At 31.1% G+C, this 27967-nt stretch overlaps 1 protein-coding gene across 3 annotated transcripts in view; it reads right to left on the bottom strand.

The window, feature by feature from the left end:
• Nucleotides 1-831: 831 nt before the first annotated feature.
• The window catches only part of USP45 (ubiquitin specific peptidase 45), a 73811-nt gene continuing 46675 nt past the window's right edge, over nt 832-27967 (bottom strand). For all 3 annotated transcript variants that reach the window (XM_031964487.1, XM_031964488.1, XM_003769311.4), the window contains exons 9-18: nt 22968-23055; nt 16687-16768; nt 14835-14926; nt 13466-13522; nt 13048-13191; nt 8944-9634; nt 5386-5483; nt 3396-3482; nt 2536-2686; nt 832-1396 (exon numbers count right to left, since the gene is read on the bottom strand). In XM_031964487.1, coding sequence (XP_031820347.1) covers nt 1266-1396; nt 2536-2686; nt 3396-3482; nt 5386-5483; nt 8944-9634; nt 13048-13191; nt 13466-13522; nt 14835-14926; nt 16687-16768; nt 22968-23055 — 1621 coding nt within the window. In that variant the 3' untranslated portion in view covers nt 832-1265. The remainder of the gene's footprint in view (nt 1397-2535; nt 2687-3395; nt 3483-5385; nt 5484-8943; nt 9635-13047; nt 13192-13465; nt 13523-14834; nt 14927-16686; nt 16769-22967; nt 23056-27967) is intronic.

Below are 27967 nucleotides of genomic sequence, written 5' to 3'. Positions count from 1 at the left end.
TTTTAAAAGTAAGAGTGAAATCAAATTTTTATAATTAAATGACGATTATGGGCTCATTTGTAATAAAGAAAATTGTGTACAGCATTCCTGTGGTTGGTTAAAAAAAAAAAAAAAGTATCCTGAATACCTTAAAAAAAAAAAAAAAAAAAAAAAAACTAACCCTGAGAAGTAATTTTAATACTTTTCAGGTCAAGGATACAATAAATAGATTTAGTTTTACTTATATTTTCTTTTTGACATAGCTATTATTTGCATTTATAAAAAAGAAGAAAAAATGCAGTACTTCCCAGTAGTCACAAGGTCAAAGAAAAAACTATTCCCAAAATACTTGTATATAAGAAACAATCAGAAAAGCTAACATTAAATTTAATTAAATTAAAGTTAGCCCAACTTGAATGTATATGATATACTGAGTAAAGAAAGGAATTATGATCTCATAACTCCTCTTGCTAAAAGCCTAAGTCAATATTTATTAAAATATAAGACTACAAAATTTTTGTAGAGAATACTATAAAGAATACAATTTTGATAACTTTAAAATGTAACCTAGCAATTTTCCTGTGGTACTAAATGAATTGACAACTATCCACTGGGAATCCATTACAAGTTGATGACATATAAAATTTTGCTTGGTGATCCAAGTATAGGATATTCTTCAAAATCTATCACATGTTGGCTGAGAACATAAACTTGGACAAATTTTTTTTCTATACTTTTAGTTCTCAAAAAAATCAAAGCAGTAAGCCAAGTACTTGTTAATAAACCTACTACTAAAAAAAAGTTGAAACCATATACAAGATTTGGCAAAAATGAAGGCATCTAAACTTCATGTTATGTTTGTTAGATTTTACTGTTAGTAGTTGTGTTATAGGATATAGTAATTTCAAAAAATCTAAATCTATGTAATAATGAAACAAATTCTAGTATCATTAAATTATACTATCCAAGAACTCAAGGGCTGCAGGTACCAAGGATAATTGATTTTTTTTTTTTAACATAACTTTAGAAAAAGCAGCTATTATGGATTTGATTTAAGGAATTGGAACAATAAAGTTTTGAGGGGAAAAAAAAAAACTTGTTTTAAAAGGGAATAAATGGCAAACTTTTTAGAAGTTCAGGTCTATCTAAGGGATGCAATAAATTATATGAAAGAAAAAACATAATAAAAATACACTACATATTCAGTTTACCCCTGCAGCATTTAAATAAATGTGGTCTAAATAATCATTAACTTTTTTTTTTTAAACAATTATGAACAATGATCACTATAATATCCTTTCATAAAAAAGAAGGTACGCCTGTGCATTAAGTGCTCTGGATTCTGGAACCATTTGCACATGAGTATCACTAACATGCACCCACTGTCCTGTTGATGCTCCCGTTGTTTCTTTTAAACCTATAATACAAAAATAAATAATATTTAAAACATTTAAATTCTTTTTTTTTCTGTCAGCTCAAAGAACAATTCAAATTTTGGACTAAGATATCTACAAAGATTTTTTTTTTAATAATACATATATAGGAGAAAAGGAAGAGAATATTATTTTGATAGTTTCAATAAAAACCACAAAACATTAAGAAAAACACATGATTTTAAGTTGCATTCAACATTTTAAATGACCAGTATTTGACCTCTACTCTAATATCTTCTTGTTTATAATAATTAAAAAAAAAACAACTGTAAAGTTTACAATAGGAATCCACTATTGTAAGGAATAAATTCTTGTATATAAACTACTGTCTTCTAAAAATGACAACCAGGTATTATTTTACACATTTACTAAAGTTTTTAAAATTCAAAGTTGACAAAAATAGGAATCTTGAACTCACAGTATGACATAATGTTTTTGGGATATAATAATTTGAGATACTTTTGTTCCTAATCCAACAGGTTATATTCTAAAACCATTAGCATAGAGATATCCCTTTACTTTGAGCTACATTCATGCTTAGACTATTATTGAAATAGGAGTCTCTCTTTTCTTTCTTAAAATTTCTAACAGGTGATGCTACAATTTCTCTTACTGAGTCAAGAAACTTTTCCTAACATTTATCTTTTTTCATTCATACCAAAGATGATTAATATATTTTGATTACTATAACATAATTAAATAAGAACTCTGTGCACCACCACCACCACCTATCTCTATTTATTTCTATATATAAACAAGTTCCTTCCTAGGTATGGCATCTTCCAAAGTTGTACTTTTTCAAGACATTATGGTAACTGTAATAAGATGGTTATCTGTGTAATAAGGTAGACATATTATACACTCTTAAAAAAGATTTGTGTCATCAAGTCCAGCATTATTTCAATCCAAGAAATATACCTTTAATTACCAAGGATATTTAAGTAGAAGGACACTGTCCATTATTTTTAACAAAGACTATTATCTAGCTACAAATTTTCCCATTTAAAGGAGTATTTTTACTTAGTAGTAAAGGGAAGAAATTAGATTTCAATTTATTTGATATACATATGAAGCAGTAATTTTAACATCTGATGGATAGAAGAAGCAAGTAATTATAGCATACCGTGGATATTTTTATTTCCAACAACATGGTCCAGTGATTTCTTGGAAGTTCTGACTTTCACAAAAGCTGTATAATGGCCTCCTCTCATTGAGCCACTATGTTCCACTATTCCATAAAGACCATAGAGAACTCTCTCCCCACTGGTTACATTCTTTTATTCAAAGAAACAACAACAAAAAAAATCCAAATTAGTATTTTGTAGTAGTAAAGGATGCTGAAGAAAGTTCTAAAGGATGATTAAATTCCTAATAAGTCACTAAATATATAATAAAATTTGACTATTGTAGAATTTATGTAAAACAGGGACTAAATCTACTCCTTTAACAAAACTGGCAAGAAATATATAATATGGAAAATCCTAATTTATTTATTATCTAACAGCTTGTCCTTTTAGGATATACAAAGAATTGTACCAAGATTAGACCCAAGTGTCAATGCTATGTAAACCAATTTTGGGGATAGGATCATTAAATTTAAGTTCATTGCTTAATATGAACTTCTCTGTGGCTTTACTTATAATCCTGAAGGTTTTATAGTCATCATGTGATACAAAGGAAAGAAGATTAAAACCTTGTTTTAACAATAATTGGGTGGCTTGATTCTTTGTGGACCTGTGGACCTTCACCAGTGTCTTTTACTTTTGGAGATGCTGTGAATATTTATGTCATGAATAATAATTACTCAAAGATAAAGATGGGAGGATAGAAAACAATATTATTGATATGTTGATTTAATTAAGTAGTTATGTATTTGCTTCAGGGGTTTAATACACCTTTTTAAAAAAGTGTACAAACACAGTGTACAGAGTATACTTGACAGCTATTATCATAAAAGAAAATAGTTCATTTTATATACTATACCTTGCAGGTAACAGAACAAAAAGGTGCTAAATCTAGCACAAGTGGGAAATCCACATGTCTGTTGACTTTTCGGAGACTCAAACCAGCCTTCAAAAAAAAAAAGTATAAAAAATGTTGAAGTCTATAGAATGAGATTTTGCAGATTTGCAGCCTTAACTCAACTGCTTTTTATCCTACAACTTCTCTTAGTATCTGGGATCGCACCTGGGACTATCCCTCTGCCAGGCTGGCCCCTCCTCCTACTGCTGAGGTTCCTTCTAGAGCTACCATTCTGGAGATAGGTCAGGCCAGGCCCAATTCATTGTTCTTCCACTGTTTTGAATCTGTCATCTTTATTGCCCTACATTGGCAACTCACGCTACAGCCCCTGCCTTTTATATGTTCATCCCCATTAGTATGAAAGCTCCTTGAGGGCATGGATTGTATTTCCCTAACTAGGAACAATGGCATGTAGTAAGGCTTAATAAAAGCTTGTCACTGACCTTAATCACAGTACTTTTACATAAAATCCAAAAAGTGAAAAAAAGTAAAATTATACAAAACTCATTTCCTACAGAATGCAAAAAATGTAGAAAGGCAAGATGGAGAGGTGGATAAAGGCCCAATCTTTATGTCTGAAAGATAGATTTCAGTTACAACTCTTGATAAATGGCTCAGTGATCCTGAATAAATCTTGAATATCTTAAGTTTCCTAGGCAACACTCAAGACTATAAGTTGTGCAGTTGTTATTCATTAGCATAGGGAGTTTCCCCATTGGGAGGTCCCCTATAATGAAATTAGAGGCCAGAGCAAAAAACAGAAAAGTAAAAAAGGTAAGGTGAACTTATAAAACATTCTAGAACTGGCATCTGATTAACTTAATATCTATACTTGAAGATGCTACTGCAAAGATATTTATACAGATTAGTGAGTTTTTAAAAAAATGAATATGAATAAGCATGTGATTTTGTCACTTTAAAAATAAAATTTAAAGAAAAAATTTTAAATCCATATTATTACATAGTAAAAAGAACACTGGAATTTTAATCAGAAGACCCAGGGTTCTAGTTTACTTGTGTGACCTTGGCCAAATTTGTAAACAACTAAATTTCTTCTGTAAAATAGCTGAGATACTTCACAGGATGATTAAGCCCCTCTTCAACTGTACAATTCTCTATTTAATGTCTTATTATAAATAGAGAAAAAAAAAATTCTCAATAAAGTGCCAAGAATAAGGAAGTTATGTGTCTAGTATAATCAAGATTTGAAAGAAATAAGGATGCATCTATTTAATGGTCTCTATCTCTTATTTTGATATTAGGCTTCCATGGGATGGCCAAAGGGGGAAAAACTATATTGGGACCTCCAAATTTGTCTCTAACTTTTGCTGTTTTTTTAATGGGAAAAGCACTAAATTATAACAAGAGTTCAAGACAGATGTAGTCTTTATTTCTGATTTATGTTTTCAAAAACAGGTTTTGTCTTCAGTTCTTCCTGTTAACCATTTCTCCTAATTAGAGCGAACTTCAATTTTTTTGGTCTGGGCTTCAGGTATGTGGGGGAAAGAGAGAGAGAGGCATTTACATGTGAAATTTAAAATGTAAAATATTTTTACTGGAAAGGTTTATTTAAAGATATTTTAAAGCAATTTTCTATTATAAAAAGATTATTATTTTTTTTTTTTGTCATGCAAGTATATGATTTTATTGCAGAATCTCTAGCAGTAACACATGGGATTTGAGGTTCCACTTAAAAATTCACTATTTCATTCATTCAATTGAAATTTTTTTTTTCAAAGTACTGTGCTAGACATGGGGAGAGAATAATGATCTGCCTTCATGAAATTTATAATCTGTAGGACATGCAAGAGAAATACCACTATCAAAGAGCAGTAAGAAAGGTACAAAATGTTTTGTGGATTTTACAAAGTTTAGATTATGACCATAAGCTATTTTTCAGTTTAATTTTTCTATCTGTAGTGGAATTAATTACATTGATGTGTACTTTTACCTGATGAAATCTTTTAAGATGGAGAATAAGAATGGCTGGAACAGCAGAAATGAGCAACTGTTTCCTTGCATTGGTATATACACCTTCTGGCTTCTTTTCTGCATGACATACAATTTTTGAAACATATTTAAAGTAAAATTACATCAAACTATATAACATAATTACTACTGCACTGGTTGTATAGTATGTTACATTAACAAAAATTTTAAATGGGAACTGGAAAGATACAAGTGTTACGAACCAAAAGAGTAAAATTCATAATGAACAAAAGGTAAATTAAGAAAACAATAAAAGACAACAGAATACAGGTGAAATACAACAGCCTGTCTTAGTCCCAGATTAACTGAGATTAAAATACTTTTTTTTAAGAAATGATGAACTCATGATGATCAACTCTGATAGATGTGGTTCCTTTCAACAATAAGGTGATTCAGGCCAATTCCAATGGATTTGTGATAGAGAATACAATTCACATCTAGAAAGAGTACTGGAGGGACTGAATGTAGGTCATAACATAATATTTTCACCTTTTTTCTTGTTCTCTTGCTTTTTATTTTTCTTCCTCATTTATTTCCCTTTTTGATTTGATTTTGCTTGTGCAGTATGATAATTGTGGAAATGAGTATAAAACAACTGCACATGTTAAACATACTTGGATTGTTTGCTGTCTAGGGAAGAGAGATGGGGAAAAGGGAAGGAGAAAAATTTGGAACACAAGGTTTTGCAAGGGGGAATGCTGAAATGTATTTTGAAGATAAAATGCTATTATAAAAAATAAGAAATGATGAACTCTAAGAACAGAAAGTGTTATCAATAAAAACTGCTCTATTAGATAACTTTGTTTAACTTTTTTATGGGAAGGAAATATGGGAGTATTGTTCCTTCTGAAATGAATGTTAACAAAATAAAATACATAAAAAAAATTAGAAAAATACAAACACAAGAGAAGAATTAAGTAACATCAGCAAGAAACGCTTAAAATCAAGTTCTACAAATATCCAACTGTTTCACTCTGACTCATGGTATGAAAACTATTCACAGAACATTTTATAAATTTCACTTTTAATTTCTCTTAAAACAAAGCAATATTTAATTTTATCTTTAAATAGCAAAAATATCACTCATTGTTTAACACATTTTCAGAAATGTAATATTTCTTACCTGAACTCCACCGTCTCCTGAAAATTCCACCTTTTGTGCTATTCAATATGAAACTAAATACATCTATACAAAACTCTAATCAATATCAGTTCATTCTAGTACCCAAAAAAGATCAGTAAAAATTTAACTATGGCTACAGTCTTAAGGTCCAAAACTACTACCTCCCTGGAAAACAGAGACCAAGTATAAAGATCAAAGGACCCTGGTGCAAGGTTCAAACATCTAGTACCAGGATCAACAAACTATAATGTAAGGGCTTTGTTTAAATGTTTAAAATACCCTTATTTTGAAAAACAAAGTTTCATTTCATTGTTACATTCTTAACTCATAGGCCTACACATTCTTAACTCAAAAGGCCTACAAAAATAAGTAACGTTGGATGTGGTTCTTAGGCCACAGTTTGCCAACCACTGATCTAGTACAGCTTAGAACTACACCAAGATATTTGTGTATTCTTACCAATACTTAAAAAGATTGTGATCTCTTATGTCCACTGGAGACCTTGAACATGCAACTATAATATATACTGCTTGATTTATCTCAAACTATCTAAATGTTAATGTTATGCAACACAAAATTCTCTGGCTTGAAAATACTGTATATTTTAACACAGCAAAATATCTGGCACATATTTGTTACTTAATAAATAAAAAATATTAAGAACTCTTGCTTTCAGAAAAATTTGTAAAGACTTACATGAACTGATGCAAAATGGAAGTGAGCAGAAACAGCAGAGAATTGTATACAGTAAAAGCAATATTATATAACCAACCATGAATAATGATTCAGCTAGTCTCTTCAATACAATGATGCAAGACAATTTCAAAAGACTCAATGACGAAAAATGCTATCCACTTCTAGAGAAAGATCTGATGAAGTCTAAATGTAGATCAAAGGATACTTTATAAAAAATTTTTCTTTAATTTGAATCTGTTTTCTTTTATAACATGATTAATGTGGAAATGGCATGACTACACATATATAATCTATACCAAATTGCTTGCTTTCTCCTTGTGGGAGAGGGAAGGGAGGGAGAAAGAAAATTTAGAACTCAAATTTAAAAAAAAAATGTTAAAAGTTTTTACATACAATAGGAAAATAATTTGAAGATAAAATAAATAAAATTGTGAACTGAAAACATTCCTTTTTGAGATTCCTTTTACACAGTAAATAGTTAATAAAATCTGTACTACAGAAGACCCATCTCTTTCAAAATGGCTGGACAGAGCCCAAGGTTTATCAACAGAAAAATCATAAAGAAATTGTAGTGGAAATTGATTTTTGTGTTCAGGTTATACAAACACAAATGTGTTTAAAAGGGATTGTTTAATGTGTTTAGAGGATGATGTTATACTAGTAATTGCAATGTACATTTTAGCCTGCACTTCAATAGAACAGCTGTACACCCTGGGACCTGCTACTTAATAATCCACGTTTATAAATTTATTTTTTAAGCAACCGAGACAAGAGTTCTTAGATTCTTCACAGACTGATTCACGTTAACTAACCTCGTAAGAGATTTATTAGAAGAACGGCCAATTCCAGTTATCCTATTTTGCAGTCACCTAATCCTCTTATCAATAATGCACTATCATTTGCATGAGGCATCTCCAAATTTTTGGTAAACTGATCCAATCAGAAAATCCAATCACAAAATTTAGAAAGATATTTATATTTTAAAATATAAGTGCCAGTTAATTAGAATCAGAACAGTTTCCTTACTCAGTGATGAAAATATAATGCATATTCTTAATTTTCAAATTCTTATTTAATTTTTTTTGGTGTTCACTAAAATATTTGGTTATTACTTAATTTGACTTGTACTTTTCAGATTTGTTGTGATTTATGGATTTAAAGTTTTCTTATGTTGGTTTATATATTAAAAGGGTCACAGAATCTAGAAATGGAATGTCATCTAGTCCCAAATCTTCATTTTGCAAATGAGAACAATGACACCCAAAGACAAAAAATTGCTTGTCAACAAGAAGCAAAGCCAGGATTTAAACCTGCGTGTTCGAATTTCGAATATAGGGCTCTTTCCATTCATTATATCTATTATCTTAATAAGATTTGGTAGGCACCTTAAGGTGATCATTTATATATTTCCCTATAAATATCTTCCCAAAAGTAGACAGCTAACTCTACTGTATATACAGATTCTTATCTTTTAATATATACTATATTTTCTGACTCGGAATACAAGTCTTCAGGTTCATTCTCTTTGATGAAAGTAATTCAGTTAATTTGTTTCAAAAATTATTAACAACTGCTAATTATAGAGTGAAGGCGTGATAAATGTAAAAAAAAATAACGATGTTGTTTTTTCCTTCAAGGAGTTTATCATCTAGTACAGGGAGGAGACAATAACGTTAAGAAATAATTAGATCAAGAGTTTACCTGTAGAATTGATTTTCTTTTGGTACATCTGTTTCTTTTCGGTACAATTCTCACATAAAAGCTTGTTGTTTCCCATTAGTAATTCCACAGATGTAAACTGGTAGAGACAGGACTGAATTGAACATTCTTTGGAAGAAGGTGTATAGCTCTGAGAAAGGGTTTGGAAAGCATTCTGGGGACCATGGGATAATGTATACTTCTCCACTGAACATAATGAATTACTTGAAAAATTTAATGGCTGATGCTCATTGTTAAGTTCTGTACCTCTAGTTACAGAGTCAGTTAAGCTGAGTTTGGCAATGGCTTCAGTGATCATTTCCTTACCACTCTCATTGGCAACTGCAAATGGAAGTTCAGGGACTATTGATGAATGGGTAGGTATACCTTCATGCAAAAAAGATAAACTATTGGGTCTAACAGAAATGGTTTGTTTTGAAGTACTTTCACATTCTGAAGCCTCACTGTCAGCATCAACACTGCTTTCTGAATGGCTGACTTCTTTCTCACTTCCATCAGTCTGACTTGCATTTGCTGTAGTCTCAGACACCCTACTTGTGTCTCCTATGGACAAAATTGAAGAATTCCCATTTATTTCAAGGTTTCCATTTTTCTGATGCATGATAACAGGAATTTTCTCTTCTTCCCCAGATGATGATTTTCTTACAAGTCTTCTTTCATAATTTAGCTGATTCTAAAAATTGATATGATGTTTTCAGAGAGAGAAAGGAAAAAATGGACTTAAAAATTAGGTTCCAGTACTAGTTAAACTTTCTAAAATTATCTGCTAACATCTTAGTATTCTCCAACAAATACCATTTGCAGCAACTGAAATTTCTAAATTTGAATTCCCTGATTTTTTAGAAGCTCAATATTATCATTTTAAGATATATATGAACTTACCAAGCATAAGTCAGCAAAATGTGATATAAAACAATTTAGTTCCAATCCAAAAGTGAAAAAAAGAACATCACAAATCTTGCTGACTACCTGACAGAATTCAGAGAGAAATCTGTATGTTTCAAGTTTTGCTAATGAATTACTAATGTGGCCCAGAATATGAAAAACAATTTTGTTTATTGTAGCAGTGAGTGACAGGAATAGAAGAAGCAAAATCTACCTCAAAATTCAAAATGTATTTAACCAAAGGCTTTACCCATTTCAGTGACTTTTTCTCCTTTTTTTTTCCCCAGATCTAATCTATGACTATGCATTGTGACATATAAAAAAACAAACAAAAAATTTCACAACGAAAGGATGAAGAAAATCTACAAACTGAATATATCATTCTAATTTGGATATTTCAGTATAGTACTTTTTCCTCTATAATGTTGTACTCATAATTATGCACTTCCTTTTAATATTTATGCATTCTAGTTAATAAATACATCTAGAAAGAGTTTTCAGTACACTAAACAATAATAATAAACTGATGATAAGGATTTTTTTTTTTCTCCATAAAAAAGGGGGAAAGTGAATGGGAAGAAACCACAATTGTGATAAATGTTTAATGTAGGCCTCAATGTTTATTTCTCTATCTCTTATTCTGTATTAATAATTTTTTGCCTTACACCATTTTCCAATTTAAAAAATGTGCATTTAAATGGTATTCCTTTGCTATTTTTGCATTTATTTCTTATCCTGGAAGTACTTCTTCCTTTCTTTCAATTACCTTTCCACTTGCTTTTTTTCCTCCCTTACCCTCTCTCCTTCCTTCTTTATACATTTACATTTCTAGCTTAGCTTCATTTATTCTTATGTATTTCTTTAGTGATGCTTCTTTGTCATTTTTCATATTAGATTTCATAGGATTTTAAAAGAAAAAGCTGTAGTGAAATTTAGGAGGTTAAAAAAAAAAAAACTCTGGAAAAAAAAATCTAACCATGAAAAATATTTGTCCTGTTTATTAATTTTTTTAAGTTGCTAGGAAAAAATTCTTGCCAAGTAATTAAATAAGAAGTCTGATATCAACAAGTATTTGAAATCTATGAAGTTAACAAAAAAATGAATAAAAGACAACAAGAAATTTAATTCTTTCCTATTATTAGGTGGATTTTTTTTTAGGCATTACAGAGAAAGTATCATCAACTATCAGTCTAGAGATAACAAAAATAAATATTCTTTCTTACCAGAATTATATAATTTGTTAAAGACAGAAGAAATAGTTATTGGTCAATTAAAATAATGAGGCATATTTAAATGATTTAATTTGAAATTAATATCCCTTTAAATATTGATAGTTTATAATTCTGCCAGAGATTTCACAGGTAATTACAGATTATCAAGTAGACTAAAAGGTAAAAATGTGATTTCATTAGTGTAGTAAATTCCTAGTGAGGAAACTTACTCTACCAATACAAAATAACAACTGATCTACAACTAAAAGTGTATTAAGAGAATTATCTGTGGCATAAAGAAATCAAGGACCTTGCCCGGAAACACAGAAAAGAAAGTATGTGTCAGAAGTGGATATGATAAGCAGTGTATCCACTAGGCCACTTCTTTTTATTATCATCTTCTACAATAATAGAGAGGCACTAAGGTTCAGAACATAATCCCTCATACAGAAGACATGCAGTAAAAACTTAATTAAGTCAGTAAGCCACAGTCAAAAAAACCAAAACCAAAATTCTTATGGGATGATGTAATTTAATCAGATTTCTGAGTTTCTAGGAAATTCTATAAGAAAGATTTTTCCGCTGATTACTTATATTTGCAGAGTTCTTCTTTGTTTGACTTCTTCACTCCTACTTAAGTTGTAGTCAATTTTCTTAAAAGCTTTGGGTTAAGAGGTAATCGTTTAGAAATTAATTTTTTCCCCTTATTTTTAAACTCTGTGAGGTTTTATTAGAATTGTGGTTTATCTTTGCTGATTTAATTGAGAATGCTCTCTTTATGTTACTTTACTTGTTTTTCTATTATACAGTCATAGATCAAGTGCTAGAAGTGACTTCATAGATCACATGGTCCAACTCTATTCCCTCATTTTGCATGTGAAGAAACTGAAGTCCAGGGTAGTTAAGTGAATTATCCTGAGGTCAGTAATAGTAGCAAACAAAAAAGGCAGTGTCTGACTATCAATCCTGACTCTAGAACCAGTACTATTTCTGCCGTAGGATACTGCCTCCCAGTAAATTATTATATTGGAGGAAATTTATGAAAAAGAATCTTTTTTCTATTTACATGAACTTTAATTAAATGTGTTAACTTTGTACTTTAATTGGAAATACTCTGAAGTTAGATATATTTTAAAATGTGTATGTATATGTGTGTGTGTGTATACATACACACAAATGAAAGTTTTTACAATATCAGGCAAATTAACAATAATCAGCTGATCAACATCACAAAGATAACACGTATAAATACAAAATACTGATTTTAACCACTATCTGTGGCCCTCTACAACTAAATAGTGCTGCCTCTTTTAGCTAACACCATATCACCTATAATTAAATCATGAATAAAACTTGGAGGGCTAAGAAGTAGCACTAGTTATCAAATTATTAATCTATATGGAGTAACTGTTAAGCATATCTAAATATACAGAACTTTCCTATAATTAACATTTTAACTACTATATTTCACATACTATAAAGATATCAATGACAATTTCAATAAGAGGTCAATAAGGGTTGGTTTTTTGTTTTTGTCTTTTTAAGAAAAAAGATAACTTTGAAGTCCATGCATGTTACATTAAAGAGATGTGGGGAGGGAGAGGATCTAAGATTTCATCAGTATAGGGAACTCCGCGATCTTCAAAAATATTCCAACAATACAAACTCATTAGTAATTGCTCATCTTAAAGAGATGCTTGAGGGGACTGAGAAGCTAAGGGTCTTGCTTAGAGTCAACCAGGCCTTCCTGAAACCTGCACAGCACCAAGTGCCTTATTGTTATGAGTGAGCTGGAATGAAGGAGAATGCTGTGGATCCCTCCTCCAGCCCTGAAGAGTTAGTACCATGAAATTATGACTAGATAAAAATCCAATAATATGCATGCTTAGCAAAATTAATAAAAATAACTTCCTCTAAAATACCTTAATTCAGGTAGATTTTAAGTGAACAATAAAAATCTACATATTAAATGCACATAACCTCAGCTTACCTTATCTTTAGTTAAGGAGTGTTTCCTAGTACTTTTTAGATGATTATTCATTGTAGTAGCAGTAGTACAGTTGTACTGATCTAGGTCTGCCTCTTGTAAACTCTTACATTTATTCGTTCTCCCCAATGGAACAGGTTTTGACACCTATGTAGATCCACATATAAACAAATTCTATAGCAAATAACTTTTTAAAATACTCATTTTCTTCTTATACTAACTTGAAACAAAATTATCCCTTTTCTTACACACCAACTCCAATCATTTAAATAACAAGCATAGTGGTTTTTTAAAAAAAAATCCTTAGCTATTAGACATTAAAGTTTTTTTTAAAAATACCTTCCATTTTACTATTATTTCCGTTAGGCAATTCAATAACAAAATGTTACTTAGGAAATCTAATAATTTTCTTTTTTCTTACCCTTTCTTCTATTATAGGAAGTGAAAGATCAATGAAAGGCTCTTTCATGGCTGAGATCTTTGAGAAAAGAAAAGCAAGAGAAGACTAAACAAAGTATAAATATGGTAAAATTACTTAGCAGTTACTATGAGGTTTAAAGAAATTTAACTTAAAATTATGTCATTCATTTGAAATGAATTAAAATAAAAAAAAAATTATCTTTATATGTTCAGAATGCTAGATCAGAAACATAACAGAAAAACTTTTCCAAATGATGCAAAGAGTTTAAAATGTATGGCACCATAAAGTTTTAATGATATCTAAAGCTATTTCAAAGGAAATAACATTTAATAAAATTGATTATGTGGGAAAATTCAAAATGCCCTTGATTAAAATTGTAGCAAAGAGAAATGTATTTGGAATCAAAGAAAATATAGCCAAAAAAAATTTACTTCAGACAATTTGCTTTTTCTTTCAAGAATATTCATAAAATATATACTAAAAATTTAGAATGATACCATAATAACACATTAGACCTAACTGTGACAGAATATCACAGGATAAAAAATATAATACCTTTTAAGAAGTAGGTAGAGAGAAAACACATTGGAAAATATGCCAGCATTTTTGGCCTATTCTGCCACTATAAATCCATACCAATTCAAACCTCTAATTTTTCAAAGTTACACAATAACAATAAAATAGATCTAGATATTAAAATAAGAATTGGCAAGCACTAGGAAAATTATGAGATGATTTAATAAAAATTTCCCCAGATGAAAAACTAAATAAGATATTTGAAATAAAAATGCATACCAAATCCAAGTGATGGAATTCAATGGAAAAAAAAAATCAGTTAAGGTGGATTGAAATAATAAACAATTTTTTATGTCAGTAACAAGTGCTTATTACAGGTTAATAGAATTTTATACTTCAATGGAAGGACATCAATACATTATACTTTAAAATTAATGTTTTATATTAATATTACTATTTTAAATTAATATTTTATTTTAGGTTATTACAATAGTACCAGATCTATCTTCATGAAATATTCTCCCCACTCCAATTCAACAAATAAGTTAATAGTATTTCCTTTCCCTACCCTTATAGGTTTGTGAGGATCAAATGAAAATAACATATAAAGTTATATAACAGTAAGGAAAAAGCAAGTATTTCTATGGGTTTAAAATGATTTTTATCCTCTAGAAAATAAGATAAGACGTAGGAGTGGATAATACCACATTTTAGAAGAAACTAAACTATTATTATAAAGTTATTCTTGTTTTAATACATTCTGCCAAGTTATATTTTAAAACAAAACAATGATAAAACCATTATGTAATTGTGAGCTATTATTCCATATTGAATTGCATTCCAAAATACCTACGTTTTCACATTCCTCACACATGACTGTGCTAGTCAATTCACCAACAAAGATCCTATCTATGAAGTTCATCTTCACACCCTCTCTTCCATATGCTGCAAAAACAGTGCTTTTTTAATTTGAAAACATGTAACATTAATAATAAAAATGAAACATATAACTTCATTTAAATATAATCAGAACAGTATATTTACTTTATATACTAAATACATATGATATACTTTCTTCTCCCATATTTATTCTCTCCTCTCAATTATGAGAGAATCCTAAACCTTTGGAGGGTTAGTTACAACAGACAAAAGATTACAAACTATATTTAATTAAATTTATTTGCTGAAAATGATGTCACATTATTTACTATCCACATCTAACTCACTATTCCCCAAATTTCTGAATTTATTTTCCAGTTTAAGCAGTAAAATATTCAAGTACAATTACAATAGTAAATAAAATATTATTAGGCACCACACATTAAAAAAATTTATTATAGGCAAATTTCTCTACCTATGTTTCTATTTTTCCAGGACTCATGCCTTCCATAGTTCACATAAACCTTTAAAACAGTATTATATCACGAAAATAAACTTACTTTTAGGATAATTCTTTGAGAACTCTTAGAATAAAGAAGACAGTTTATGTGTGCTACATGAGAAACTTATCTAAAAATGGATGTCTCATATATACATGTTTTATGTAGACAGACATACAAAGAAACATACATGTAACTTTAGAGACAAAGAGAAACAGATATATAGAGACAGATATACAAAAATACAAGTTGATAGAGATTTGATTTGGATCTGCAATTTCATTAGTATAAGCTGAATCCTGGTATGCAGATTCTTTCCAATGATACATATTAAAAATTTTCCTCTAACTTTGAGTCTTATAAAAAGTTCTTTGGGGGTATTGAGAGGTTAAATGATATGGAAAAGATTACATATAAATAGTATGTTCAGCAACCAAAAATGTGAATTCAGGTAGTTCCAATTACGAGGACAGCCTCTCTTTTACCCGCTAGGCATTAAAATGCAAGGGCCACAAAAAATGATCCCATTCTCCAATGTACTCTGAACCATATTAAAACATAACTGAGAAACATTAATAAAATAAAGTTTTAAAAACTACCAACAGCAATAATGTTAATTTGTGGTTTTCTAAGTGAATACACAATTTGTAGGGATCCGTTTCTATTTGAGTTTGATAGTATCACATTCACTTGCTTTTTATATACACAAGTCATTTTATTTAGGAAATATATTAGTACTAAAGAAGTGATAAATGTTTGGAAAACAACCAAACTGGGCAGCTAGATGGCACAGTGGATAGAGCACCAGCCTTGAAGTCAGGAGGACCTGAGTTCAAATCTGATCTCAGATACTTAACACGTCCTAGCTGTGTGATCCTGGGCAAGTCACTTAACTTACCCCAATTACCTCAGGGGAAAAAAAAAAGAAAGAAAAAGAAAACCAAATTACCAACAGTAGAAGATTCATAAATTAGCATCTAAAATTACTTGAACAATTATCTCAAAACTTGTAAAATTCATCTCAATTAAATTTCAAATATGAAGGTGATGATATTATGGGTTTATAAAGGTGTAACAAAAGATTTCAGAAAAAATCATTAAGAATTCAAAAATTTTTCAGCAAAAAAATGAACTAAAAAAAATTAGTCTGTTATTCTATTCATACACCAGATGGCACTATTCTAACACAAGTCAGATAATATGGAGATTTAGTCATTACAATAATTTTAAAAGGAAATTAAAAAAAAAAAGAAATTCTGAGGAATGAATTGTTTTCAAATTAAAGCTATAGATTATATAAATCTGTCAGTAGAAAAATGAACATACCTTTGATTTTTTTCCTAGTTTCCTCATCTGCAGTTTTAGTAGTTGGATTATTAAATGCTTTTAAAATGCCAGTCTGTATTCTCTGTAAAACAAATTCAATAAGTATTTTAATAAGATGATAAAATGTAAGGCTTGAATTTTCTGAAATAAGATACAATTTAGTTTATTGTACTACAGTATTCTTTCTTCTGAATAAAAATATATTTCTCCACAGGGGCATCATTGTATGTCAAATCTGTCAGAGATCCATAAGCTCTTTAAACTTTTCACCCATCCAGTAAAAGGAGTCTCAAAAGACAAGTCATAACGTCTCAGAACTTCAATTTCTTTATATGCAAAATAGAAAAGTTACATTGTGATCTCTAAAGTGAATCTTGAGTTCTAAATTCCATGAACCCCAATTTTTTCAGACCCCCAAAACAACATAATTAAGTTTCCTTCTGGTTTAAAAATGTCAGGGTGGTTCCACAAAGTTATAAACACATTCTCTTATTAATTTAAAACTTTTGGGCTCAGTATTTAAAGTGAGTTATCATTTGTCAATAATGGCTAAAAAAGTTTATGTACATGTGTCTATATACATACATACATACATATATATATGTATGTATGTATACATATATATGATGAAAAAAAATTTTAAATTCAATTTGAGACAAGTTATTTTACAATTTCTTCACTTTGATTCCTAGCTATATAAATTCTTCTAAAACAATGTTCAAACTATTATGCTGATTAGTGTAAGTGAAAAACAGGATATCAACTGTCTATAAAAAGAAAGAACAATTAAAAGTTTCACTAATAAGGATTTAGTGTATGCTTAACAATCATGAATAATTACTTATTGGTGTTGAGATGTACTACTTAAATCTATTGCTGGCCATCAAATAAAAACAATAATGTTTAAATTTCTACACATTTCACATTTTCCACACTAATATATCAATTTCACGCATGAAAAACTCTATATATGGGGGGGAGTAGGGGGGAGAGGGAGAGGGAGAGATATGAAGCTCTACAGGAGTTTCTAGGACAGGGTTCAAGTGAGAAGAAAGCTCTCAGGATAAGGCATTTGGCTGACTTATGGACAAAGGAGTTCTTAAACTGACCAAAAACTTCCCTGACTGAATGAGATTCATAGGACTCTTTCCCTCCTAGAACAGCCTATTTCTTTAATCCCTTTGCTGATCTATAATACACTTACAAATTGGCCCTTGGATCAAGTCCCAGCAGTACCATCAATTTACATAATTATGACTCTGCTAATTCCTAGACCAGATATTAATGTGAAAATACTGGAAGGGTTTGATGTAAATATAAATTTGTGAAAAAACATTTTTATTTAATTAGTTTAGTTATTCCATCTCTGATCTGACACTCAAAACTCCTGCCTCAGAAACCTGGTCTGATTAGTTCATTTCTATTACGTTACCTAGCTTGAATCCAAATTAATCATCTTTATGCTGCCATATTATTGCACTCTGGCCTCCAACCTTACCTACACAGGCATTCCAACCTCCCTCCTTGTCACTCTGAGCTTTTGATAGCTGAGTGCTTGCTCAATTATCATATGTAGTTTACATCTGAGTCACCATGATTCTTTCCAATCATATTTATGTTTCTATGTTCTACTACAGACTTTGCCTTATGTGTTGTTTCCGCTATTGCAATGTAAGCTCTGAAGAAAAAAATTGTTTGCTTACTTATATTTGTATCTTCTGCATCTAGCAGTAGATGCTTAATAAATGGTTTTCTAACCCATTCTCCTCAACTAATGAATGCAATTCACTAGCAATTCATAACTACTACTCTTTATCCTGGGCAATTTGGACCATGTTTTCTCATACAGAAGTTATTCAATATATTGAAGGGTTTCTTCTTATTGTGAAATTGATTTTCATTTATGAATTGCAGTCAATAACCTAAAACAAGACTCTATATAAATCTCAGTTAATAGTTTCCCTAGAACTATCTTGAAGATCATAACTTTTTTTTTTTGATGAGGCAATTGGGGTTAAGTGATTTTGCTCAGGGTCACAGAGCTAGGAAGTGTTAAGTGTCTGAGATCACATTTGAACTCAGATCCTCCTGACTTCAGGACTGGTTCTCTATCCACTGTACCAATTAGCTGCCCTTGCTCATAACTATTTTAAGGCCTATTTAAACACAATTCTGAATATATTAATATACTACCTGGAGAGAAGTCCCTATGTCAAAGAAATTTTTGACATAGTAAAAACTTCACTTAAAAATACTTTTTAAAATTTAAACTACTCATTAACTTTTCAGAATGTCCAGTATATAAATTATCAAGAACTAGTTAAGATCTTATAATTTGATCAAGCTATTTAGCTATGTAAAAATAAAAATAATCTAAGGTTTGAAATAATTTCAAATTAAATACATTTATCCCTTGAGCATGAAACAATTACTACTCTCTTCTCTGATCTTTAAAAATCAATTATACACAAAAAATACTAATCAATAGGAAATTCACTAAGCTGGATGTTATAATTACGTTCGCAGGGCTATAAGCAACCCTTTTTGTTGGGAATCTGTGCTTTTGAAAGTTAAGTTAAAAAAGGACATAGTATTTGATCAAAGTATTCCTGACAACTCTAACATATTGATCTGTTAGCAACAGTATTCAAATTATTTTAAAGCCTTGAATTTAAACAGTATTCAAGTAACAGAATAACTGCTAAATATAATTTCAACTGAGTAACTGTCAGTTCCTGACTACAAAATATTCATTTGGAGAAATACATACTTTCAGAAAATATAGAACTATTGAAACAATGCTGGTAAAGAAATTACATCTATAATCAAAAAACAAATGGAAAATTTAAATTCCTATTGAAAGAAAAATTTTAACATGAAACCCTGACAATTTCAAATATAAGAAAACATTAAAAAGATAGCAGGTAAAATTTTTCAATAAACGTCAATATGCTCCAATCTACTACTAATTTTAAAGGAGTCACTTTTAAAGCCATAAATGATTTCCTTCAATTATACAGTTCATATATTAGGGTTTTTAGAAGTATTGAGCCAAAGAGAGCCTTTGCTCTCCATGAATATGATTAGATTGTTCTGTGCAACTGTTTTCCAAAAAATTCTTCCTACAATGCAGGAACATTCACTTTAACTTGGTATTCAACAGGATTACTCTCCTAAACTTTACATTTACTAGAAAACATTTTATAAAAATAGCCTGAAAGAAGGCCAGTAGCTGTAATTATTTCTAAAGGATTCTGGTGGCAGACATATTGCTGTAGGCTTTCTTCAATCAAAAAACACATGGTAGTGACACTCTATAACAATAGTGCGATTAACAGCTGTGGAGTTCCCAGGCTAGACAATGCTACTACTGCTTGGGTACTCACTGTATCTGACTGGCACAACTGTCATTGCTCACAAGGCTGAATAGATACTCAGACTTGACACTCCAATTTTGTCACACTAGCTAAAGGCCCGAAAAGATGGGAAAAAAAAGCTTTTTTTTTAGTCATCTTACTGAACTGTTTGAGGTGATTAAGTCACACACACCATTCATACATATATCATTAATAATAAAAGAGTAATTGTTTAACTGCAGGAGATTGGACCAAAGTTCATTAACCCAGTAATACAAAGGACAGAAATAAGTATCTGTATTTTTATATTTGTATTAGAGACAGGCATTAAAAATTAAAAGTAAATCAGCTATTGTAATTTAAAATGAAATACGTGAAGTAAATGTGCATTACAAAACCAAAAACAACAGTTCCTTCTGTCAGTATTAATTAATGATATTTTAACCAACAATTTCATTATCTATGGGGAAGTAGACAATACATTATTTTGACTATCTGATATGTAACTTTCATAATGTCTCATTCAGCTATCCTTCCTCCAATATTAGTTACAATGATTACAAAATATCGTACAGTACTATAGTAATTTTACTCTGACAGACTTCATGCTTTATTAGATAATTTCTTAAAATTGTTGGTTGCTAACTTCTGTGTAATAAAATATTAATAATAAAGTTCTATACTAACAATAACTGCACATTTTAATTTTTTGTTTTTATTTTCAAAATATGTTAATATATAGTTTTCAACATTCATCCTTGTAAAACGTTTTCCAAATTTTTTTCTCTTCCTTTCTCCACCCCCACCTCCCTTAGACAGCAAGTAATCCAATGTATGTTAAACATTCTGCACAGTTTAAAAATTTCACTCAGTAGGATTGAAAAATGGCTTAAAAAGAAGAGAATAGTTACTGTGTGGAAAAAGCACAGTGAGAATCAACTTGAAGACCTATTTACTGCTGCTCATCTCACTTTGAAATATGTGGATGATAAGAGTAGTAGTAACTGATGCTTTTCTAGTGCCTTACGGTTTGCAAAAGCATGTTAGACAAATTATCTCATTTGAACCTCATAAAAACAGATAAGTTAGCTTACTATAGGTATTATCTCCATTTAGTAGAAGTAACTGAGGTTTAGATGTATAATCCTGGATTTGAATCCAGTTCTTCTGCCTTCAATATTATTGAAGCCAGTACTTGTGACTTAGTGCTATTTCTACTACATTATGCTGTCTCTCACATAATGACTCGCTAACATCTTAAAAGTTTTCAAAGCACTTCCATTAACATTAGGAGATATGAATTTCAGTCACCCTATTTTATAAATAAGAACACAGGGGCTCATAGAGATTAATGACTTACCCAAGGACACTATTAATACTCTGTATAGGTCAGTGCCTTGACTCTAAATTTATTTGATTTTTCCACTCATGAAGGAACTAGCACACATGCCAAATCTTGAAGAAAAGGACTTTAAAAAAATTTTTTTTCCTATTGAATTTCATTTTCCAAATGAATTATATTTCATTTTTGCAATTATGTGTAAAGATAGTTTTCAACATTTATTTTTACAATATTTTGATGTCCATTTTTTTCTACCTTCCTCCCTAAGATGGCAAACAATCTGATACAAGTGCAATCATAGTAAAAATATTTACATGAGTCATGTTGTGAAAAAAGAATCAGAACAGAAGGGAAAAAAAACCACAAGAAAGGAAAAAAAGTAAAAAGAAAAAAACTTCAATCTGCATTTAGACCCTATAATTCTTATTTCTACATATGCATAATATTTTCTAACAAAAGTCTTTTGGAATTTACTTACAATAGCATATTACTGAGAAGAATTAGGTTTATCAAAGTTCATCATTGCACAATGTTACTGTTACTGTGTACAATGTTCTCCTGATTCTGCTCACTTCAGCATCAGTTCATGAAAGTCTTCCAAGATTTTGAAGAAAAGGACTTTAATAAGGAGAAATATGAGATGAATTTGATTCAGTGTAGGAAGTGTTGTGTAAGTGTATGATAAGCACGGGGTGTGGGTATGTAGAGAGTGAGGTCAGAATAAAACCACAAAAGAGCTAATAGGTCAGGGACAGTTGGAATGCTAGGATACTCCAAGATTTTGAGAGTGATTAACTGGGAGGATGTGATACCATCAATGTTGTGTTGTTTCTCAACTGTTTCAGTTTAATTCTTCATGATCCTCCCCCCCCCCCCCTTTTTTTTTGGCAAAGATACTGGTGTGATCTCCAATTTATTTTACAGGTGAAAAAATAGACAAACAGAAGCCCAAGATCGTACAGCTAGTAAATGTTTGAAGTCAAATTTAAACTCATGAAGCTGAGTTTTTTTTAACTTCAGGAATGAGCTCAACTGTGCCAGCTAGCTGCCTTGACACTATCAACAGAAAACAGGTAAATTAGAAAGTCTGCATATAGATACAGAGGCAGAATCTTATAATAAATAGCTGAAGATGCTCTATCTATAAAATAGAGCTGCAGTATTTCAGTTCATAACAATAGAAATGGAAGGGTATAAAACTTAAGGGATAATGACTTTTTTTCTTTGAATGATATGGCTGCTTTACTGCATACTGTTTTTAGCTTAAATATATTATTTCTTATGGTTATTTTGTAAAAATGTTATTCTATATGAATGAAGAAGGAAAAAAAAGAGACTGAAATGTAGGTTCTTTTAATACCAAAGTTATGAGAAATCAATGTATTGCTTTATGGCCAGAAGTTATATAGTTGTGCTAAGAGTGCTAGAAAAATGATCTGGATGAAGGAAATGAAAAGAACCATTTATAAACATGAGCTCTTCTGAAATTCTATCTCTGCAAGTCACTTACTACATTATGGAAAACTGCATATTGATATTTAAATATACATTATATTTAAAATAATAATCTTAAGAAACTTCACCTTTGTTTCTTCTATTCTCATTGCATCCAGTAAATAATGTAGAAGTTCCTGACTGTCCTGCTGTTGGAAACCTTTAAATCGTGGGGCCCTATGATATAAAAAAAGAAAAAAAAGGGGGAAAAAACCAATGATACACAGAACTTGTAAATATTACATGAAAACATTTGAAAATAACAATACCACAAAATAAAAGCTTCAATAAATTTAACATTTGGGGGCAACTAGGTGGCACAGTGGATAGAACACCAGTCCTGAAGGCAGGAGGACCTGAATTCAAATCTGGCCTCAGACACTTAATACTTCTTAGCTGTGTGACCCTGGGTAAGTCACTTAACCCCATTGTCTCAGCAAAAAAAGAAACAAACAAACAAAAACACTTTTCACATACTGACTCAAAACTTTTCCTTGGTGTCACATAAAGGTAAATGTGGGGACATAACGAATATTATAATAAATGAGAAACCATTAGGATATATATTAACAAAAAATGAATAATATTTAATTTTACAGTACCTAGAGAGAACTATGATTATAAGCTTGCTATACTGCAGACTCCAAAAAGGCAAAGGTAGTACTTTAAGTTACATTTCTTGTCCAGCACCTAGAAATAGTACTCTGAACAACAGATCTTAATAGATATTCATTGAATGGAAATGTCTCTATATTATCTCTTGCACAATGAAAATATTTTCTTCAAAACTGCTACACTTTGGAAGACCTCCTTATAATGATTTGTCTAGGAATGTGCTTTAGCTTGCTGAAATTAACAAAAAGGACCTAAAAAGCAGTCTCAAAGCATCAGAGTGCAATATTTTCAAGAGGTTCCATTGTTAAAATGTAAATTAATTGTTTTCCTAGACAGCTCAGGAATTAAAGTCATGGACATTCTGAATACAGTTATAATAATAAAGAATTTGCATAAACATAAGAACTTAAAAATTTTGGATATCATGCCTGGAATAATTTCCCCATCTAGACTTAACCAAAGATTATCTAGAGTCTGTAATAGGCATATGTTTTAAGAAGCCAATTTTTTTTTTTAAGTTATACTGGGAATAGAAATAAAAACAAAAAGAAGACTGTCTCTGTCCTCAAGGACCTTATATTTTAATGGGAGAAGACAATGTTAATCAATAAATATTTAAGTGTCTACTATATGCTGGCATTATGCCAAATACTAGAGATATAAGAACAGGCAAAAAAAAAATACTCTTTATCCTCAAGGAGCTTACATTCAAACAGGGGCAGCCAACATGGAAACAAATGTATACAAAGTGAGTTACATACTGAATAAATAAGAAGTAGTAGAAGAAACTGTAATCAAGAAGAGTTGGGGATGACTTCTTATAGAAGTTGGGATTTTAGTTGGAATTCAAAGCCAGGAAGGTCAGTGCTCAAGACTCCAGGAAAGAGAACATATTGTGTATGGGAGAAAACCAGAGGGAATATGTGGAAGATTTATCATGAAGATTTGTTCATGGAATAGCTAGGAAGTCACTGGACTGAAGAATGTAGGAAATAAAGTGTATGAAGATTAGAAAGACAGGAAAGGTTGGGTTATGAAGGGATTTGAATACTATATTTAGTATATTTAGAAAACATAGTAAAGTGTTTTGTATTCGCTCCTGGAGGCAATAGGAGGCCACTGGGGTTTATTAAGGGGCGTGGGGAAAGTAGGAGAGGTATGTGTAATATGAATGGACCTGCTTTTTAGGAAAATTAGTTTAGTGATCATATAGAGGATGGGCTGAAATTGAGGCAAATTGAGGCAAGCAGATCACAACAGTGGGCCATTGAAATAATTTAGGTGATGAGGGACTGTAGTGGTGGCAGTATCAGAGGAGAGAAGAATTGTTGATATTATAAAAGTAAAATCAAAAGGCCTGGAAGTGGGGGCTGGGATGTGGGAGATACTGATAAATCAAAGATGATTCTTAGGTTATAAACCTGAGGGACTGGGAGGATGATGTTGCCTCTAAAGTACTAGGTTAGACAGAAAGAGAAGATTTAAGGGGCAGGAAATAATGAGTTCTATTTTGGACATAGTGCGTTTAAGATGACTATTGGACATCCAATTTAAGATGTAGAAAGCCATCTGAATATGGGAGAATGAAGTTCAGCACATGGGGACAGGAAAGGAAGGTTATTAGCATAGCGATGATAATTAAATCCGTGAGAACTTATGAGATGACTAATCAAAATAGCACAGAGAAAGAAGAGTCAGAACAGAATCTTGCAGGACACCTACTATTAGAAGGTATGACCTAGAGAAAAATTCAGCAAAGGAAAGAGAGAATGAACAGTCAGACAGTTGAGGGAAACTCAGGAGAGTGGTATCCCAAAAATCTAGAGGATCTAAGAGAGAATGATCAAAAGTGCCAAAAGTTGCAGAGAGATTTAGGAGAAAGAGAACTGCGACAAGGCCTTTGGATTTGTCAATTAAGAAATCAATGGTAAGTTTGGAGAAAGTAGATTCGGTGAAATGGTGAGGATAGAAGTCAGACTGTAAGGGATTAAGAGTGAAAAAAGAGAAGGGGGGGACACCTATTATAGACAGGCCGAGGAGTTTAGCTACAAAAAGAAGATGGGATAGAGAATGATAGAAATGTCAAGTGAGGGTTTTTTCAGGATAGGGAACACAGGAACATGTATACTAGCAGTAGGAAATAAGCCAGCAGAGAGAAATATTAAAAATACATGAAAAAGTGGGAATGACAGAGGAAACAATCTCCTGGAAGAGATGGGATGGCACATGATTGCTTTAACAAGGAGAAGTGTTAAGTCTTGGTGAGGAATAAGGCCACTTCATCATGAGACAGAATAGAATGGCAAAAGTTATCTGTGGGGCAAATGAGAAAGAGTGGAAAAGGGAGCAAGTGGCCTCAAATTTTCTGTAAAATATGAAGCGAGGTTCTCAGCTGAGAGAGTAGGGAGAAGGGAAATCATAACATGTTTGAAGATTTTAAAAGTTTGGAAGAGTGGCTGTAGAAAGTTGGGTGGTGAATTGATAAGGAAGATATAATAGGATTGTCTAGCAGCAGTGAGGGTCCAATTGAAGTTTATGGAACAAATTTGTAGCAATACAGTTCAAATGGTGAAGTGATTTTCTCTACCTTCATTTAATCAAAACAACCTAGGTTTTATTTAAAACCTAGCATCTTGAAAGTGTGAAATATTAAAGATAGTAACGAAATGGTTAATCAATAATACTGTTTAAGTTGTGAACTAGTCCAGATACTCTGAAAAGCAATTTAGAATTATTCTTAAAAACTACAAAATATTTATACTTTGACTAAAGATCCCACTCTATATATACACTCCAGGGCAGCCAACAAACCAAAAAGATCCTATATATGCCAAAATCTTCATGGTAACACTCTGGAGGGGTAAAAAATTAAAATCAAAGTATGCGCTCATCAAGTATTAAATGATTAAACTGTGGTACATGAATATAGTGGGATAGTACTACTCTGCTAGAAAATAATATAAACCGAGACTATATAAAATGTCAAAGGTACTGTCATCCTCCTAGTCATTCAAGCTTTCGATTTAGAGATTATGCTCAACTTCTCATTCTCTTTTACAACTCTCCGCTGCCATGGTTTCTACCTTTCTAATAATATTTGTTGTTTATACCCCATTCTCGCCTCTGATGATGCTATGCCCTTGGAGGCATACCTTACCTACTAAAGGCCCTGCTCCCCCTCTACACTCAGCTATCAGAATGATCATCCTTAAGTACAGGTCTAACTATGTCATACCATTTAATAAACTCCATTGGCTTCCTCCTGCCATCATAATTAAACATAAAATTCTCTGTTTGGTTTTTATAAGTCCTTCCTAATCTACCATTTTTCTTAACTCTTAACTCACTCCCATGGACTTTGGCCTTCTTGCTGTTCCTTCCAAACACTTGTCTCAAAGCATTTTCACTCTTAGAATTCTTTCCTTCATTCTTAACAATGAGGCTACCATCAGATCTCAGCTATATACCTTCTTCATAAAGCCATTTCCAATTCTCCTAAATTTAAGTGCTTTCTTTTGAGATTCTCTCCAACATACATGTCTTGTTTCCAACCTGTATAGACAGTGAGTTCCTTGAGCACAAGCCTTTGTGTATATTCTTAAAACTTAGCACAATGCCTGAGACATAGTAGGCACTTAAAAAATGCTTGTTGATTGACTAAACCTTGTAAGTGGAAAGAGAAGAAAATAATAACAAACTGAATACTATAGTTATAATGACCCAGAGAATCAAGGACTAAGGGCGGCATGGAAAATATCAGACTTGGTTGAAGTATGTATGGCTTTGCTGCACTGCTTTTTCTGCTTTCTTTTTAAAAAATCCTTTGTTTAAAAATTGAATCAAGAAAAAAATGAAAGGTGACATTAAAAAAGAAAATCCAATAAATTTTTTTATCACACCATGACTTGAACAAAATTTTTTTTTAGCTATAATTATCTTTTTGTGACTTACAGAATTCAACCTGCTCCCATACTTCACTGCTGGCACCATACAACAGGTTTCTGTACATTAGGACTAGCTTCCATATGTCATCACATCTGTGAATGGTCAACACAACTTACCATCTTAAGAGTCCTCCCGATTTTGCCAGAAGCATATTTTCAGAGAGACAAACAAATCTTTTAGCTGTCAGATTTGTATGATCAATGTGATCTAATTTTTTCTTTACTTTTTTAATTATTATTTTCTCCTGATAATAATGCTTTACTTTCAAGATAAACTACAAGATATTTTTTGTGGAGAAGGAAGGGAAAGCAGTGAGAGGTGAGGGAAGAGTGGGAAGAAAATGGTAAGGAATGAAAGATCAATAAGATTACTTTTACAAATGACAGAACTGCTCTCAATTTTTTGGAAATAGTGCTTTAGAACTATATGAGAATTTCTGAGAAGTATGTAGAATGTTACATTCCAAAAAAAAAAAAAAAAAGGAGGGGGAGAGGATGGGAGAGCTATAATTCACATTTATATAGCACTT

Source organism: Sarcophilus harrisii, chromosome 4 (genome assembly GCF_902635505.1).
Source record: "Sarcophilus harrisii chromosome 4, mSarHar1.11, whole genome shotgun sequence".
Classification (NCBI taxonomy): Eukaryota; Metazoa; Chordata; class Mammalia; order Dasyuromorphia; family Dasyuridae; genus Sarcophilus; species Sarcophilus harrisii.
Note: the sequence above shows the minus strand (reverse complement) of the source record. Positions and strands in the feature narration are given on the sequence as shown.